Genomic DNA, 17,824 nt, shown 5'->3' with positions numbered 1-17,824 from the left:
GTTCTTAAGCCTTCCTGGAGGCCCCTCGTGGGGCAGGACTCGCCTCTCCTGCTTCCTGGGGTGCCCTGGGCTTGGACTTCCTCCTGCAGCCCCTAGAGACCGTGATGCATGAGTAATCACCTCTGCAGATACCGCGTTCATCAACAGCCCCCCCACATGTGTGTCCTACACAGAGAGCAGGGTTGTGCACCCCAAAGAAAAAAACACAGAACTGCTTCATAGAGTTTTGTGGGCTCTAATCTTTACAGAAGCAGATCACCAGGCCTTTCTTCCGTGGTGCTGCTGTGTGGGTTTGAACCACCAACCTTTAGGTTAGTAGTCCAGCACAAGCCATCTGTGCCACCCAGGGACCTTCGTTTGTGTGCAGATTGGAGCACTTTGCATGGTCTTGTAGGGCCTGCGATGGGTGCCATCCACACCCTGCCCGACCTAGGCTGAGTACGATGTGGAGAGCTCACCCTGTCCGGGTTTGTACAGTAGCTGTGGTATTTTCCTAAGGGAATTTTCTCGGGTGCAGAGACCCTGTGCTGGTTCACGTGGAATCCAGTCTCTTCACCCAAACCAGTTGTTGTCGAGTTGACCCCAACTGATGGCAACCCCATAGAACCGTGCTCCTCAGGGTTTTCAGTGGCTGATTTTTCAGAAGTAGATTGCCAGGCCTGGCTTTCAAGGTGCCTGCCTCTGGACTGACTTGAACTGCTAACCTTTGCTGTTAACCGTTTGCACTGTGTAGGCACACCTCAGCCCAGGGGAGCTGTAGGCCCAGCGAGGGCTTGGTTGTAGGGGAGGCATTCCCAGTGGGCCATGTGAGAACAGAGCCATGGCCGGCCGTTCAGCTGCTCTCCAAGGACTCTCTCCTCTCTCTCTTCCAGTCTGAACATGCACAAGGGTAAACCTATTTCTCCCAGACTTTAATTGCGTTGTTTCGCAAGAGCAACAAGTTTCTACCTATGTTTTCTTTCCTCACATCCTGGGAGAGGTTTGCTCCAGAATGTTTGACCCAGAAAAATGAAACTTTTTTTTTTTTTTTAGTTTTCATATAAACCAAAACCAAACCAAACCCGTTGCCGTTGAGTTGATTCTGACTCATATAGCGACCCTGTAAGACAGAGTAGAACTGCCCCATATGGTTTCCTACGCTGTAATCTTTACGGGAGCAGACTGCCACATCTTTCTGCTGTAGAGTGGCTGGTGGGTTCAAGCTGCCATCCCTTCAGTTAGCAGCTGAGCGCTTAACCACTGCACCACCAAGGCTCCTTGGTTTTCATATACAGTAGGGTTTTTTTTTTATTACGGAAAATTTCAATCACACACAAAAGGGGGAGGGAGGAGTGTAACTAACCCCCATGTACCTGTCACCCGGGATCAACACAGCCAGTCTTGCTACACCTTCACCCCGGCACCCTTTCTTGAGCCCCTTGGATTATTTTGCAGCAATCCCAGACATTTCATCCAGAAACACTTAAGTCGGTGTCTTTAAAAGGTGAAGACTCCTCTCTGTCTTTTTACCATGTTGCGGGACCTGAGTGCCGGCTCTTTGTCCACAGAATGTGGCCATGGCTGTCTACAATGCAAGCACATGATTAGGGCTTCACACTCACTTCCAGGGCGGTGTGTGAGGGCTACAAGCACAGCATGGAAGCTCCTTGATGAAAAGACTTTACAAGAATTAGGGTCTGGGGGTTGTACGTTATAGGCGCTCCCTGGCAGCACTTCTAGGAAGCATAAGCGTGTCTTTGAATCTAGTGCTTATTTGGAAAGCCTCACGGGAAGCGCTGTTGGCACCTGGTGCCGGGATCCGTGCTTAGATGCGGCGTGTGACGTTGGCTTTCTTGGTGTGGGGCTGAGTATCCTGTGAGAAGCTCTAATTATCTCTCTTTTCAGCACTATTTCTCAGTTAATGGGGGCTTCTAATAGTATGCTTTCTAATAGTATAATGATGAACTGTACATTGAAGTTTTAAATGAAAGTAATAACCCACCCAGCCTGGAGAAAGTTGGAATCCAGGGAGACACAGGTTGGGTATGGGCTTGCTTTGGGCACTTAACTTCTCTTTCCAGCCGCATATTTGGTGTCTGGTCTGTGAAATATAAACCCCTCCCTGGCCAGGTGGTGAGGAGAATGAGAATGAATGCATACCTGGGTGGAGCCCCGCATGCCACCTGCCATGTTGTGGTTTGTGATGGTTACCATGATGGTAACCAGGCCTCAGCCAAGAACTTAAGTCCACCGTCATTCGGCACTCGCAACAAACTCTGCCATCAGCAGCATCAAGCCCGTTGTGCGGAGGAGCAAACTGAGGCACAGAGAGGTTAAGTCACTTGGCCGATGGAACAGTTGTGACAGAGGCAGTGGTTGAATGGTAGATTCAGCTTCAAAAGTCGAGCTCTAACCACTGCACACAGTAAGCAGTGCCTGTTACTGTTATTTTTACATTATTACTATCTCACGTAAACTCTGCCAGCCACCACCACCACCACCACACTGCCACCAGCAGCAGCAGCAGCAGCAATGCCACCGTCGCCTCCATCACCATCACCGCCACCACCGCCATCACTCCACCTCCTTCACCACTTCCGCCTCTACCACCATCACCATCACCACCACCAGCCCCACCGTGAAAGAGACCATGCAGACAGAGAACAGAGAACTGAAAAGCCATAACCAACCTTTGCTTACATAAAACCATAGTAACCAACGCAACTTGGGCGATTGCATGGAATTTTCTGCCAGCATCTTTATTCCATGTTGTGTCCATAGAGGAAACCCACAGCTCACACTGGGTGTGTATGGTTGTCATGTGTACTTATTCCCTATAGAAGGCTGCCTGTTACATAGTTACAAAGTGAAACATGTTCTGAGAGCCTCTGGAATCTCCTCTGCTCTTTACATGCCTCAGTGGGCCCCTTTGTTTGCAACAGGGACGAGCATAATTTAAAATTGCCCATGTTTGTCTCTGTAGTTGCTACTGGGAAGCTTGGTTGTCTTTTTTTTTTTTTTTTTCTGGCTTTGCATGACCTGAAATTCTAGATACCCAGTTAACCTGGTATTTATGCTAAAATGCAATAAAATGCAATAGGTTGTAAAATTGTTTTGAACCAGGGCCTTTCCTAGGGCAGGCTAGGAGATTCCTCCTTGGAGGCTCCACCTCTGGAGATTCAGTGCAGATACTGCTTCTAAGTAGGAGCAGACAGAGGTGGAACTGTCTCGCAGATTTCCAGGGATTTCTGAGCTGAGTCAGCCCTCAGGTACGGGCTGACCCTGGCTTGGAGGAAGAAGAGTGGAAGGAGCCCCAGGCACCCCGAGGTTTTGTTTGTTTATACAGAGCACCAGGCATTGGAGGCAGGTGTGGCAGAGTAATGTGGCCCCAAAGGGGAAGCAATAAAGCCAGCCTGGGAAGGACCTAATTCCTTCCTGCCCTTCCTTTTATAGGAAATCTCTTCTACATGTCTTTTAACATATAGAGCTGAGAAAAAAAGACCAGAATGTTCACAGATTTTTAACCTAAGGAATGCCCACTTTAAACCACATTGAATGTGGTTTAAATAGCAATACTTTCTGCTAGTATAATATTACTGAAAAGCCTCTTTGTTCATTTTAAAGTATAGTATCCTAACAAAAGGGATGGAGACTTGCTAGGGGCGGGGTGTCAGAGTGGAAGTTCTGGAGCCCAGAGAAAGGAGCCCTGGGGCTCCTTCCAGTGTTCCTTGGGTTTGGCTGCCATCTGGTTTCCCACATCTTTCCAACTCAGGCCACTGGAAGAGTGCCTTACAAAAATGTATCTGCAGCTATGTGGAAACCCTGGTGGTGTAGTGGTTAAGTGCTATGGCTGCTAACCAAGAGGTTGGCAGTTCAATTCTGCCAGGTGCTCCTTGGAAACTCTATGGGCAGTTCTACTCTGTTCTATAGGGTTGCTATGAGTCAGAATCAACTCGACAGCATTGGGCTTGGTTTTTTTTTTTGGCGGCTATATACTGTGAATGAGTGGACACATTGGATTAACTATGTATGTTCTGATAATAGTCAGCAATAATGGATTTTACTTATTAAATTGAGGCGCAAAAATAATACATTAAAACCTGTGAACGCTGGAATCTGTGTAAGGCAGAAACCTGTTAGAGAAGGAAAACTCAAATATTTACCACTAAAACGAGCGAGAGAAAAGTGATAAGACTGCACCCTGTTAAAGGAGAAAACTTGTAAGACCTGGAAAAACAAGGCAGTCCTGTCGAATTCTGGCTCTCACAGGTTTCACTGTATTTTATGTCAGAGTCGTGCTGTCTCAGAGAACACTCACAGAGATGAGAATACATCAGAGAGTTGGGAAGGAAATCTGATTAGGAACTTCGAATTATTAGTGAAGGGTCTTTCCTTCCATTTATTTTGGAGTTCTTTCCTGGGGGTGTTATATAATCCGATGAAAGTAAAAAATATTCCATAATATAAATTTCTTAGGCGTATTTTTCACAGCTCTGTTGCTAGCTCCTTTTGGAGACAATAGTAATTAAAATATTTCCAGTCCTCTAGAGTGTTCTAAGTGAAGAAGGAGCTGAGGCAGCTGTCCATGAAGCTCAGTTGAAAAGGGAAGTGGAGAGGAGACAGAGGAATTTGAAGATATTAGAGGACATTCTTGTTGGCAAGCAATAGCCAAGCCCAGAGTACCTCATCCTGGAATTTTGCCTCTGTCATTAAACAAAGGGCTACGGTTTCAGGATAAGCCCTATTTGCATAGGTATGTGACTATTTGCCTTTAAGGTGTGCACCTTGAAGCAGGAGGGAGTAAACTGAATGAAGACCTCCCCCACGCTGTTGACCTGTGCAGGTTACAGAGAATTGAGCTCACAATCTTCCGGGTTTACCCTGACGCTAAGATTTTTGTATGCGCCACATTCTTCCGATGCTGCCATCAGCCTCCTTCTTTCTTGAAAGTATTTTTGGAAGTGGATCTCCAGGCCTTTCTTTCTAGTCTGTCTTAGTCTGGAAGCGCCACTGAAACCTGTCCACCGTGGATGATCCTAATGGTATTTGAAATACCGGTGACGTAGCTTCCAGCATGAGAGCAACACACAAGCTACCACAGTATGACACACTGATAGATGGGTGGTGGCCTTTGAAAATAACCACCCATAAACCCACCGGATTTATTCTTGAGAGTTTTCCCAAGGCAAGCAAAGAACACGATTACATGAACCATTGCAAAAACATTCAACAGAAGTCTGAACTGTGTCTTCCAAATAAATCCCTTCCTCAGTGGTTAAGTGCTGCAGCTGCCAACCAAAAGGTCAGCTGTTCAAATCCACCAACCGTTCCTTGGAAACCCTATGGGGCAGTTCTACTCTATCCTGTAGGGTCAGTATGAGTCAGGATCAACTCAATGGTTATGAGGTTGTTTTTTTTTTTTTTTTCTTGGTTCTCTAAGGGTAGACCAGCAGTACCCCGACCCAAGCCATCTTTAACAGTCAATCCACAAGTCTTAATCTAGTGTTCAAAGGGCTCAAGACCTCCACCTTTGAGACCCCACTCTCCGTAAGACACTGTTAGGTAGAGAGGAAGGGGTTTATCTGGAAGGCACAGTTCAGACTTTTATTGCTTATTTTTGCAATGGTTTATGTAATCAAGCTCTTTGCTTGCCTTGGGAAAACTCTCAGGAATAAAGCAGGTGGGTTTATGGGTGGCTATTTTCAAGTGCCAAAAGGGAAGAACACGCTTGGCATTTCTCAGGTTGAAAGAAGTAAAGAAAAAATTTAACCCTTGAGTTGCAGTATTGAAGGATTCTACTGGGAAAATATTAAACAAAGCAGGAAGCATCAAAAGAAGGTGGAAGGAATACACAAAAAAGTCATTATACCAAAAAGAATTGGTCGATGTTCAACCCTTTCAGGAGGTAGCATATGATCAGGAACCTGTGGTACCGAAGGAAGGAGTCCAAGCTGCACTGAAGGCATTGGTGAAAAAAAAAAACAAAAAAAAGGCTCCAGGAATTGACAGAATACCAACTGAAAAGTTTCAGCAAATAAATGCAGTGCTGGAAGTGCACACTCCTCTATGCCAAGAAATTTGGAAGACACTACCTGGCCAACCCACTGGAAGAGATCCGTATTTATGCCCATTCCCAGGAAAGGTGATCCAGCGAAATGCGAAAATTATTGAACAATATCATTAATATCACATGCAAGTAAAATTTTGCTGAAGATCATTCAAAAGTGGCTGCAGCAGTGTATCAACAGGGAACTGCCAGAAATTCAAGCTAGATTCAGAAGAGGACGTGGAACCAGGGATATCATTGCTGATGCCAGATTGATCCCAGCTGAAAGCAGAGAATACTACAAAGATGTTTACCAGTGTTTCAGTGACTATGTAAAGACATTCGACTGTGTGGATCATAACAAATTATGGATAACATTGCGAAGAATGGGAATTTCAGAACACTTAATTGTGCTCATGTGGAACCTGTACATAGATCAAGAGGCAGTCATTTTTTTTCAGACAGAACAAGGGGCCACTGTGTGATTTAAAGTCAGGAAAAGTGTGAGTCAGGGTTGTATCACCATACCTATTCAATCTGTATGCTGAGCAAATAGTCCAAGAAGCTGGGCTATATGAAGAAGAACAGGGCATTGGGATTGGAGGAAGACTCATTTAACAACCTGTGTTATGCAGATGACACAACCTTGCTTGCTGAAAGTATAGAGGGCTTGAAGCACTTACTGTTGAGATCAGTATGGATTGCACCTCAACATAAAACAAAAATCCTCACAACTGGACCAATGAGGAACATCACGATAAACGGAGAAAAGATTGAAGTTGTCAAGGATTTCATTTTACTTGGATCCACAATCAACAGCCACGGAAGCAGCAGTCAAGGAATCAAAAGACGCATTGTATCAGGCAAATCTTCTGCAAAAGATCTCTTTAAACTGTTGAAAAGCAAAGATGTCACCATGAAGACTAAGGTGCGCCTGACCGAACCCATGGTGTTTTCAGTTGCCTCATATGCATGCAAAAGCTGGACGATAAATAAGGAAGAACAGAGAAGAATTGACACCTTTGAATTGTGGTGTTGGTGAAGAATTTTTAATATACCACGGACTGCCAAAAGAATGAACAAATCTGTCTTGGAAGAAGCACAACCAGAATGCTCTTTAGAAGCAAGGATGGTGAGACTACCTCTCACATACTTTGGACGTGTTATCAGGAGGGATCGCTCCCTGGAGAAGAACATCATGCTTGGTAAAGTGGAGGGTCAGCGAAAAAGGGGAAGACCCTCAACAAAATGGATTGACACAGTGGCTGCAGCAGTGGGCTCCAGCATAACAACGATAGTGAGGATGGTGCAGGACCAGGCGGTGTTTGGTTCTGTTGTGTATGGGGTCGCTATGAGTCAGAGCTGACTCGAAAGCAGCTAATAACCACATTTTGAAGTGCCACCACCCATCTGTCAGTGTGCCATACTATGGTAGCTTGTGTTGCTGTGATGCTAGAAGCTATGCCGCTGGTATTTCAAGTACCAGCAGGGTGATCTATGGTGGGCAGGTTTCAGCGGTGCTTCCAGACTAAGACAGAGTAGGAAGAAAGGCCTCGAGATCTACTCCCAAAAATTAGCCAGTGTAAACTCTATATCACAGAATATTGTCTTGAATAGTGCTGGAAGATGAACCCCTTAGGTTGACAGGCACTCAAAATATACAGTGGCCACAAGAAGAGCATAACAATGATTATGAAGATGGCACAGGGCCAGGCGGCATTTGGCTCTGTTGTAGTTGGAGTGGTCAGGAGTCGGAGTTGACTCCCTGGCTACTGGTGGTTTATTTTCAAGGGGACTGATCCCTGTGGTCTCAAGTCTTGGCTTAGTTGAGTCCTGCTCTGGGGCGTTTACTCCCATCCCAGGCCAAGTTCTCTGTCGCCACTGCAGGTAATAAATATATATTGTTTCTAATTAACTTTTAAACATCCAGAAGCATTAGCAAACTGCTTCAGAAGGAGACACCTAAAACCCAAGCAGTAAAGATTTAACAGTTGTATTTAAACAGTTGCGTATAATGGGGATTGTCTGTGGAGCTTCACTGAAAACCAAGAATGGATCCTCATGAACATTGTTGTATAGCAGGAAGCCTCTATGATCAGGATCAAGGTTGCTACCTGTTAATCGGTATTTAGTAGATGTCGACCCTTGAGATCTGAGCACTTAGGAAGGCTGACTAGCTGGAAAAATCCACTACACATGGCATTCAGGTGATCCTGCATTCTGCTGTTCCAAGAGGGTGACCCTGTCAGATAACGAAGGCCCCCCCGCTGTGTGTAGTGGAGATAGAATTTAATCCCCATGGAGGATAACACCTTAATACACTAAAAGGAGATTACTTGGTTTTAAAGCTTCCTTTCTATTTTGCTTTCATCCATTTGACAAATCAGGCATTATTATTTAGAGACAAAGGCTACCCCGGAAAAGGATTTGACCCTAATGGTTGTCTCTCCCAGTTGGCCCCATAGGAACAGTAATTGTGTTCCCTTTGGCTGTATCAAAATGTCGGAGCAGGCCCAGATTGATATTTTTATTAGCTTTTTTACGGTTGAACACAGAGGCGAGGCCAAGACATTGCTGGTCTGTGTGACTGATTTCATTTAGTGGGTGGGGAAGCCATAGGGCTGGAGGAGGCAAGAGGACGCTATGAAAAGATGTGTGGATTAACGTTGTTAGTTGCTGTTGAGTTGGCTCCGACTCATGGCCACCTCAGGTAGAACAGAACAAAGTGCTGCCCAGTTCGGCACCGTCTTCCTGATCGTCGGTGTGTTTGAGTCCATTGTTGTGGCTTTGAGTCAATCCATCTCATTGAGGCTCTTTCTCTTTTTTTGCTGACCCTCTACTTTACCAAACATGATATTCTTCTCCAGCGATTGATCCCTTCTGATGACGTGTTCCAGAGTAAGCGAGCTGAAGCCACATCATCCTTGCTTCCAAGGAGCATTCAGCTGTACTTCCTCTGAGACTGATTTTAAAGAAATAGACTGGCCCATTTAGTGATTCCACTTGCTTTCCTGATGTGGCTTGAATGGCCAATTGTGAACTAGGAGTTTAAAATACTTTTTTTTTTTTTTTTATCTTAACCAAGTGCTTGGGCTACTTATATGTCAAGAAACAGAGTGTTGAGAAGCTTTTTGTAGAACTGATACAAAAGGGAACCAAACTCTTTCTTGCCTGAATCAAGGCAGTAATTAAGCTGCCAGAGTTCTTGGTAAAATTCTAATTGTCTTGTTATAGAAGGTTCTAGAGAAATAACAGAAGTGACCGAGTCATTGTTTGTTTTTACTGTAAGCAGTAGAAGGCCTGGTTGGTTGAGCCACAGGACAGTGAATTTTCTGTGTTCTGTCATTTGCGTGTGTAACTCACTCAGCATCAAAATCCAAATGTGTTTCTCAAAAAAGAATTGTTTAAAGATCATTTATTTTTAAAATGAAAAGACGACATTTCTTAGGCAAACATTTTTTTGTTCCGACCTTTTGTGAACTCTAGAGATGCAATAACATGCTGAAGTTGTGTGGCTAATCCTCGTAAATCAATCTTTTGAGAACAATGCTCCAAGAATGGGTTGAAATAAGGGTTCTGAAACTTTCCGCCAGTATTGAGAGAAGGCAAGATGTTCTTTTTACGATCTGTGTGATCATGGGCATTGACTCATGGGTATTGGAAATTGGCCCCTTGCTAGAGGGTCTCTGTCTATGTGCTACATTTTTATTTGAGCGGGGCTGGCGGGAGGAGCCGACAGGGGCGAGAAGTTGGATATAGGGATAGTTTGGTGTGGAGGAGAAAGGGGAGTTAGCTAGGGCATGAGGAAGGAAAAGCAGGAATGTTCTATCCCTGAACTTTGTGACGAGATATTATTTGGACAGTTTGTCCACTTGGTATTTTAGATTCTGATAAATACACCAGAGGATTAAAGAGTTTTCTCTTCCTCCCCAAGTGACTCCCTACAGTGGGGGTCAGCAGCTCCCTTGGGGAGACTAGGCATCAGTCCTGCCTTATTCTCAGCTGTCCTGATGACTCAGTTTTGGCCAAACACGCAGACAACCTTCAGGACCTAAGGGGACCAATCCCATGACACAGTTCCCAGCATGCTCCTGGCCTCTCCCCGCCCCTTCTTCCTACTGCCCTTCCTCGCAGCTGGTGTACACCTGTCACCTGGCCTTGTAATTTTCAGACACTGTGCTTGCTTGGCATTCTGCCAGGGAGGGTTGCTGACCCCTCATTCTAGAAGATCTGCTCCTGTAGACAGGATTGTGTTGCAGATACTTGATATTCTTCTGTTCGGTAATAGGTATAAAAATCATCCCTCTAAAATGTTTTATGATTTATATCAGGGATCTGATTTCCATTATTCCTGATGTAATTATTTGTCTTCTAGGTTCTTAAATCACCTTCTTTTATAAATCCATTTTTGGTATTGCTGTATAGTTCTGTAATAATATGACATACATACACATGTATATCATATGTTCTTTGAATTACCCCCAAGTTATTGAAAACCATGATAGGTTAGAAGAAAAATATTTAGGTAGAAACAATTTCTTGTGCCCTGAGTACATTTTTTATTTATTTATTTTTTCTTGTAATGTCTATAACTTTTCTTTTTAAGGCTCATTTCTTTAGCAAGAGAACATGGCTAATGACTTTTTTTATATGTGAATGTGGAGGTATCTAGGGAATTTAAAATTAGCTGGTGTGGAAGAATAGAATAAAGCAATATTTAAAGAAAAAAAGCTTTGCTATTGATCACATGAACCAGAGCCTGATCCCAGAAGGACTAGATGGTGCCCAGCTACCACCACCGACTGCTCTGACAGGGATCACAACAGAGAGTCCTGGACAGAGTGGAAGAAATATGTAGAACAAAATTTAAATTCACAAAAAAAGACCAGACTTACTGGTCTGACAGAGACTGATGGAACCCCCAAGACTATGGCCCCTGGACACCCTGCTAACTTAGGACTGAAGCCACTCCTTTCAGCCAAAGATTAGACAGTCCTATAAAACAAACAATAACACACATGCAGAATGTGCTTCTTAGCTCAGTCAAGTGTCTGAGACCAAATGGGCAACTCCTGCCCAAAAGCAAGACGAGAAGGCAGGAAAGGACAGGAGATAGAGGAATGGAGACGGGGAACCCAGGGAGGAAGGGGGAGCATGCTATCAAATCTTGGGGATTGCAACCAATGTCACCAAACAATATGTATATACATTTTTGAATGAGAAATTAAGTTGAGCTGTAAACTTTCACCTAAAGCAGAATAAAATTAGAAAAAAAAATTTGTTATGTGTGTAAAGGACGTAACAACTACATTATGACAAGGCAGAGTTTGTTGGTGTTGTTAGTGGCCGTCCAAACCAGAAAAACCCATTCCAGTTGAGTCAATTCTGACTCTTAGCGACCCTATGGGACAGAGTGAGTAGAACTGCCCCATAGAGTTTCCAAGGAGCACCTGGTGGATTCGAACTACAGATATTTTGGTTAGCAACTGTAGCACTTAACCACTACACCACCAGGGTTTCCAAGCGGCCGCCCAGTCAACTCCAACTCATGGTGACCTCATGGACAACAGAACAAAACGTTGCCCGCTCCTGCCTCATCCTCACCATCACCAGCATGTTCGAGTCCATCGTTGCAGCTGTTGAGGCAATCCATCTCACCGAGGGTCTCCCTCGCCCTCATTGGCTTTAACTTCACCAAACACAATGTTTAAGCTCCTGAGAAATCCGCCAGGAGGAAAAGATTTGGAACGCTGTTTCTAGTTTTCACAATACTACAGAATAGAGAAGATGTAGCTCTGAATGTTTATCCCAAATTTGAAGCTTTAAATTCTGGTCCTAGCTAACTCACAAAGCCCAGATTGTTTTGTTCTATGAGACAAAGAGGTGTACAGTATGGCTTCTCCTTGCTCTCCTTGTATGACGTTTTATCTGTTCTCGTGCCCCCTTAAGGTGGTGTCTTGTGATGTGGTCAGTGAAGCCATTCAGTTCATCGTTTCTGTACTGCCTGCTTCTCCTGAAGGCATGGGGCGCCGACTCTATGACGTACGGCTCTCCCCTGTTCATTTACAGGTAAGTTTTTCAAATCATGGGCAAGCAGTTCCCAGCAACTTGTAGGGTAAACAAGGTGTGAGTTACATGATATGAATACCTGTATTTTCGTTCACTACCTTTCCTTTCATTATTCTCATACTGTAAGGGTCCGTATCATATTATATCTGTAGGAAGTTTTAAAAATGCATATATACGTATCTGTATATAATACTATATAGTATATCATATAAACAAACAAAAAAAAACCAACCTGTTGCTGTCGAGTTGATTCCGACTTATAGCGACCCTATAGGACAGAGTAGAACTGCCACATAGAGTTTCCAAGGAGTGCTTGGTAGATTTGAACTGCCAACCCTTTGGTTTGCAGCTGTAGCACTTAACCACTACGCCACCAGGGTTTCTATGTCTATCATATACTCTAGTATATAATGAATGATATAGTATATAGTAAAAACCAAACCACACCTATGGCCTTCGAGTCAGTTCCAACTCATGGTGACCCCATGTGTTACGGAGTAGAACTGTGCTCCATAAGGTTTTTTTTGATGGTAATCTTTGTGGAAGCGGATCGCCAGACCTTTTTCCCACCTCATGGCACCACTGGGTGGGTTTGAACCTCCAGCCTTCAGGTTAGTAGCTGAGAGCATACTGTTTGCACTATCCAAGGAGCCTTCAAGCAGCCCAGAGAGAGTCACAAATGCAAACTGAAGAAATGTAGTCTTGGAGGTTGTGTTTATTGTATTATAATGTTCTTAGCATTTTAGCTACTCAGACAGATGTAACTCAGTTGTATCTCTGATCTTTCAACACAGTTTAAAAGCAGTATGTGGATTACCTGCCAAAGCAGAGGCAGTTGCTGAAGACTTGGTAAATTATTAGTGCTGAAGCCAAGAGCCATTCCTCTTCTCTAATGTCTACAAATTAAAAGCAGTGCCAGCAATCAGAATGACAGTACCTCGCAGCCACCTGGCTGGTGGGGAGGGAAGGGGTGACTCAGCTACCTGTGGAAATGAAAGTAAAATGCATTTTTTCCTATAATGACCTAGAATTATAGGGCAACAAGGAGTCCCTGGGCGGTCAAACAGTTAATGTGCTTGGGGGCTAACCAAAAGGTTGGAGGTTTGAGTCCACCCAGAGGTGCCTCAGAAGAAAGGCCTGGCAATCTACTTTTTGAAAAATCAGTCATTGAAAATCCTGTGGAGCACAGTTCTACTCTGACACACATGAGATCACCATGAGTAGGGGTTGACTTGATGGCAGCTGGTCTAGGACAAGGGAAAGGAAGGTGGAAATGGCTGCGAAGCTGGGAGGAGTCATTTCTCTTATCCTGTTTCTAGGTCCAGAGTTGAAAGTCCCTGAGCCTTCAGGAGCATACTCTAAAGCTATTCTTTTCTCCCCCTCTGTTTGTGGGGGGAACGGATGGTGATGTGAACAGCTAAGAATTTTGCTTTAGAAAAAGCCTCTGGCTGAAAAATGGAGGGTCGTGTATTAGTTTTCGATGGCTGCTGTAACAAGTTACCAAAAACTTAGCTTAAAATGACACGTGTTGCTGTTCTGGGGGTTAGAAGTCTGACGTGGGCCTCACTGGGCTAAAATCAAGGTGTCGGCAGGGCTGCGTTCCTTTCTGGATGCTCTGAGAAAAAAAATCTGTTTCCTTGCTTATTTGGGTTGTTGGTAGAATTCAGTTGTAGGACCAAGGTCCCATTTTCTTGCTGTCTGTAAACTGAGGGCCAGTTCCAGCGTCTAGAGGCAACCTGCATTCCTGGGCTCAGGCCCCTTCCTCCGTCTTCAAAGCCAGGGATTGAGCCTCGTGTCACAGCTCTCTGTTCCCTCTTCTGCCTCCCTCCTCCATCATTAGGGACTCGTGTGATTAGATTGGACCCACCTGGGTAATGTGGCCTCCATCACATCGGCAGAGTTGCCTTCATCATGTAAGGTGACATTCACAGGTTTCAGGGATTAAGGTGTGGACAACCCTGGGGGCCATTATTCTGCCGACCACAGATGGACTGAACTGGGTGAGGTGGGATCAGAGATCATGGCCCAGGAAGAGTTGACAGGACACTGGCCAGCTCTGATGCTGTCTTTAGGGTATTGGGGGTAAGGGGCTTCCATGACCAGGCCTAGGAGTAGGATATCCTGAATTCTCCTCTGTTACTCGTCTCTGTATACCTTGGTGATGCTCTCAGAACGAGATATGCAAAGCACAGATGATTAGTCTTTTAAAAAAGACTGCAGAGTTGGAATGACACCTGGTCTTCAGCCACCAACATTGAGGTTCCTCTCTGAGTGGTGGGCTGAGGCAGAGGGAGGTGCTGGCAGGGGTGGGGGGTACAGTGATGAAGAGGGAGGTGGAAGGGAGTGTGGGCTCCTCCTTCTCATTTTAAAAGTGCATATTACACCAAGAGGGAGGCTAAGGAATTTTCTATGAAAATAAATGAATACATGAACACACATACACATACCACACACACATGCATACACAGAGACACACACATAATACCACACACATGCTTCTACATTCACACACAGACACACACCACACACACACACATCTACATTCACACACAGACACACACACACATTCACATTCACACACGCACATGACACACACACTCACACACCACCACACACATCCACATTCACACACAGGCACACACCACACACATCCACATTCACACACACACGTCACATGACACACACACATCCATATTCACACACAGACACACACCACACACCACACACACACACACATTCACATACACACTCACACATCCACATTTACAGACACACCACACACACACACACTCACACACATCCACATTCACACACAGACACACACCACACAGACGCATGCATGGACACCTACGTACACCCCCCTCACACACTCATACTCACACTGACACACACTCTTGGACACACTGCTCACACATACACACATAGCAATAACATACACAGCAATAACGCATACACCGTACACAGACACACGGACATACACACCACACAGACACACACACGGAGGCACATACATACTCCGTACACACACACACACACACGCTCTCACACATGCGTACACACATACAGTACCCACACGCGCTCACTCTCACACAGACACACAGTTGCACACACAAACATATGCACAGGTCACTCACACACATCCAAGCTCTGGTAAAGAGCAGACCTCCAGTAACCAGTTGGATTTCTCTTTCCAGCTAGAGCTGCGCCTGGAGGAGAAGAGAGAAGACATCCAGATCAGGTGGTCCTTCATCAGCCTGCCGGAAATGGCCATTCAGATCCGGCCCAAAGCACTGCGGGAGGTCAGTCCGTAAGTTTCTGTGAGAACACCTGAGCGCTGTAACAGCTGCACTGGGAAACCGAGGCTCAGATCAGCGATGCCCACAGCGACCTTCCCTCATCCCCAGCCGTCCCTCCCAGGCGCACTTGAACCATGTGGATCTGACCTTTGGGGGTACCAGGGCCGTGTGGGGGTGGCTGCGAGTGAACTTGATGGGGGCTCTCCGTGGTGGCTGCACTCCAGCACCACTAGGAAGCCTGATGCCTGGGTCTCTTCCAGGGCGTGGGTTGAATTAGTCTGGGAATTTTTTTTTTTTTTTTTTAGTTTTAAAGAAGAGGGGTTTATTGTTTTGGAGGCTAGAAGTCTGAAATCAGGGCATTGGTGGCAGGGCTATGCTCTGTCCACTCTAGGGGAAGACCTTTCCTTGTCTCTTCTGGCTTCTGGTAGCCTGAGACCCTGAGACATCTCTTGGTACTCTTTGGCTTGTAGATGTTTTCTTCACATGGCACTTTCCCCCAGTGTGTCTCTGCTTTTATGTCTGTTTAGGACCTACCCTACTCCAGTGTGATCTCATTAACTTAACTCATAACGACAACAACAAAAAACATTTTCAAACAAGGTCGTGTTCATAGGTACAGAGGTTAGAACGTCAACATATTTTTAGGGGGGCACAACTCAATCCAGAACAGGGAGCAAGAAAATATGATTTCTGAGGGAACTGTCATAAAACCTATTTATTGCAATTACAACTTCCCATAGGATGTCCAAGGCAGAAATTTGCCTAGCAACTTTCTCAGGGGAAACAACCCAGGCAAGATAAGGGGCATTGGCTGAGTGTCCTGTATTCACAGTTCTGGGTGTCAAATGCTCTGTTACCTCCAGAGGCAAGAATGCAGAGTACCAATGGAGCCTAGACTCACTAAGTATAATCTGGTCCGGAAACCTGAGAATCCCCACACCCAGCATCTTCACCCCGATCATATAGAAGCTATGTAACTGAATGTTCCTATGTTCTCTGTTCAGCGAAGTGTAAAGGAAAAAATAACTGGGTTATTAAGTCAGGAGAACTGGCCCTAAGGCTGGTTTGGCACTAAGTAGCCCCTTTATTGGTCTGACCCCATTTCAGGCCGTGTGATTTGGTGGACCTCTTTCTGCGTGGGTGTTCTAGAATCCTCAGTAGTTTGCATATTTGTCTTTGTCCTGCTTTATCTTCTTCCATTAGTCTGGGATTTTTTTAAAGGACCTGTGTGCACCCGAGGTGGAGAGTGATTGAGTTGATACCGTCTTAGATTTCCATTAACATTCCATCCAGCCTCATTATCAGATCCCCTCTGCTACTGGCAAACCCACTGCTGTCCAGTCGATTCCAACTCATAGTGACCCTGTAGGACATAGAGCTTCCCATATTATTCTGCTTGAGCTCAGACACTTGTTCCCAAGAGCTGGAGCTCCCTTCTTCCCACCTGATTTGTAAGGGCGCATCTCAAACCTGAAGGCAGTTCCCACCCTGCTTCTAATGGTTTTGGGTATTTGAAGATGTGAACTTGGGAGTGGGGACTGGGGATGCCAAGTTAAATTGGTCTCATGACTTCCAGTTGCTAGAAAGATCATATAAAATCATTTATAGCCGAGGCTTCGTTTATTAGGTTCTTCCTTTACCATGGAAACCCTGGGGGTGTAGTGGTTAAGTGCTACAGCTGCTAATCAAAGGGTCAGCAGTTCAAATCTGCCAGGTGCTCCTTGGAAGCTCTATGGGACAGTTCCACCCTGTCCTGTAGGGTCGCTGTGAGTCGGAATCGACTTGACAGCACTGGGTTTGGTTTTGGTTTGGTTTCCTTTACCATGGCTTTTATGATCTCCTGGTCCTTTTACTCTGTTTCAGAGGTTTATTCAATTATTGTGGTATCGCTACAGCCAAAGCAAGTAAATTTAATAGTTTATCTGCAGTCAGTATTTTAACTTTTCATGGATGCACATAATTTTTAAGCTAATAAATTAGAATTCTTTTAACTTGCTGCATCAGAATTATAGTTTTTACTAGGCCATTCAGTTATACCAGGCATGTGTATTAGGTATCCCTACCTTGCCCCCAATTTATTTTCTTTCTTTTCCTCCTTTCCATGTCTGTGTCCACCCAGGCCTATGATCCATACAGAAACTTTCGTGATTGCTCCCCCAACACTACCGAACAAAGTTCAGGATTTCTCGAGAGATCTTTTTGCCTCAGAATACATCCCTCTGAGGGAGTGCAGATTCTGTGCTCCAAAAAATATTTGAATTGATGTTTTTCTCTGCATGGTGATGCTTCCAGTTTGATATAAGTAAAGCATAACATTTAAGTGCTTGGCTGCTAACTGAAAGGTTGGCGGCTTGAATCCACGCAGCAGTTCCATAGGAGAAGGTCCTGGTGCTCTGCTCCCCAAAAAATTGCAGCCAAGAAGACTCAATAGGGC

General features: G+C 45.0%; 1 protein-coding gene across 2 annotated transcripts in view; it reads left to right on the top strand.

Moving 5' to 3' along the window:
• The window catches only part of C2CD2 (C2 calcium dependent domain containing 2), a 79,812-nt gene that overhangs the window by 23,758 nt on the left and 38,230 nt on the right, over positions 1–17,824 (top strand). For both annotated transcript variants that reach the window (XM_049874925.1, XM_049874923.1), the window contains exons 3-4: positions 11,975–12,094; positions 15,289–15,393. In XM_049874925.1, coding sequence (XP_049730882.1) covers positions 12,047–12,094; positions 15,289–15,393 — 153 coding nt within the window. In that variant the 5' untranslated portion in view covers positions 11,975–12,046. The remainder of the gene's footprint in view (positions 1–11,974; positions 12,095–15,288; positions 15,394–17,824) is intronic.

This window comes from Elephas maximus, chromosome 2 (assembly GCF_024166365.1).
Source record: "Elephas maximus indicus isolate mEleMax1 chromosome 2, mEleMax1 primary haplotype, whole genome shotgun sequence".
Classification (NCBI taxonomy): domain Eukaryota; kingdom Metazoa; phylum Chordata; class Mammalia; order Proboscidea; family Elephantidae; genus Elephas; species Elephas maximus.
This window is presented reverse-complemented; position numbering and strand designations above follow the sequence as displayed.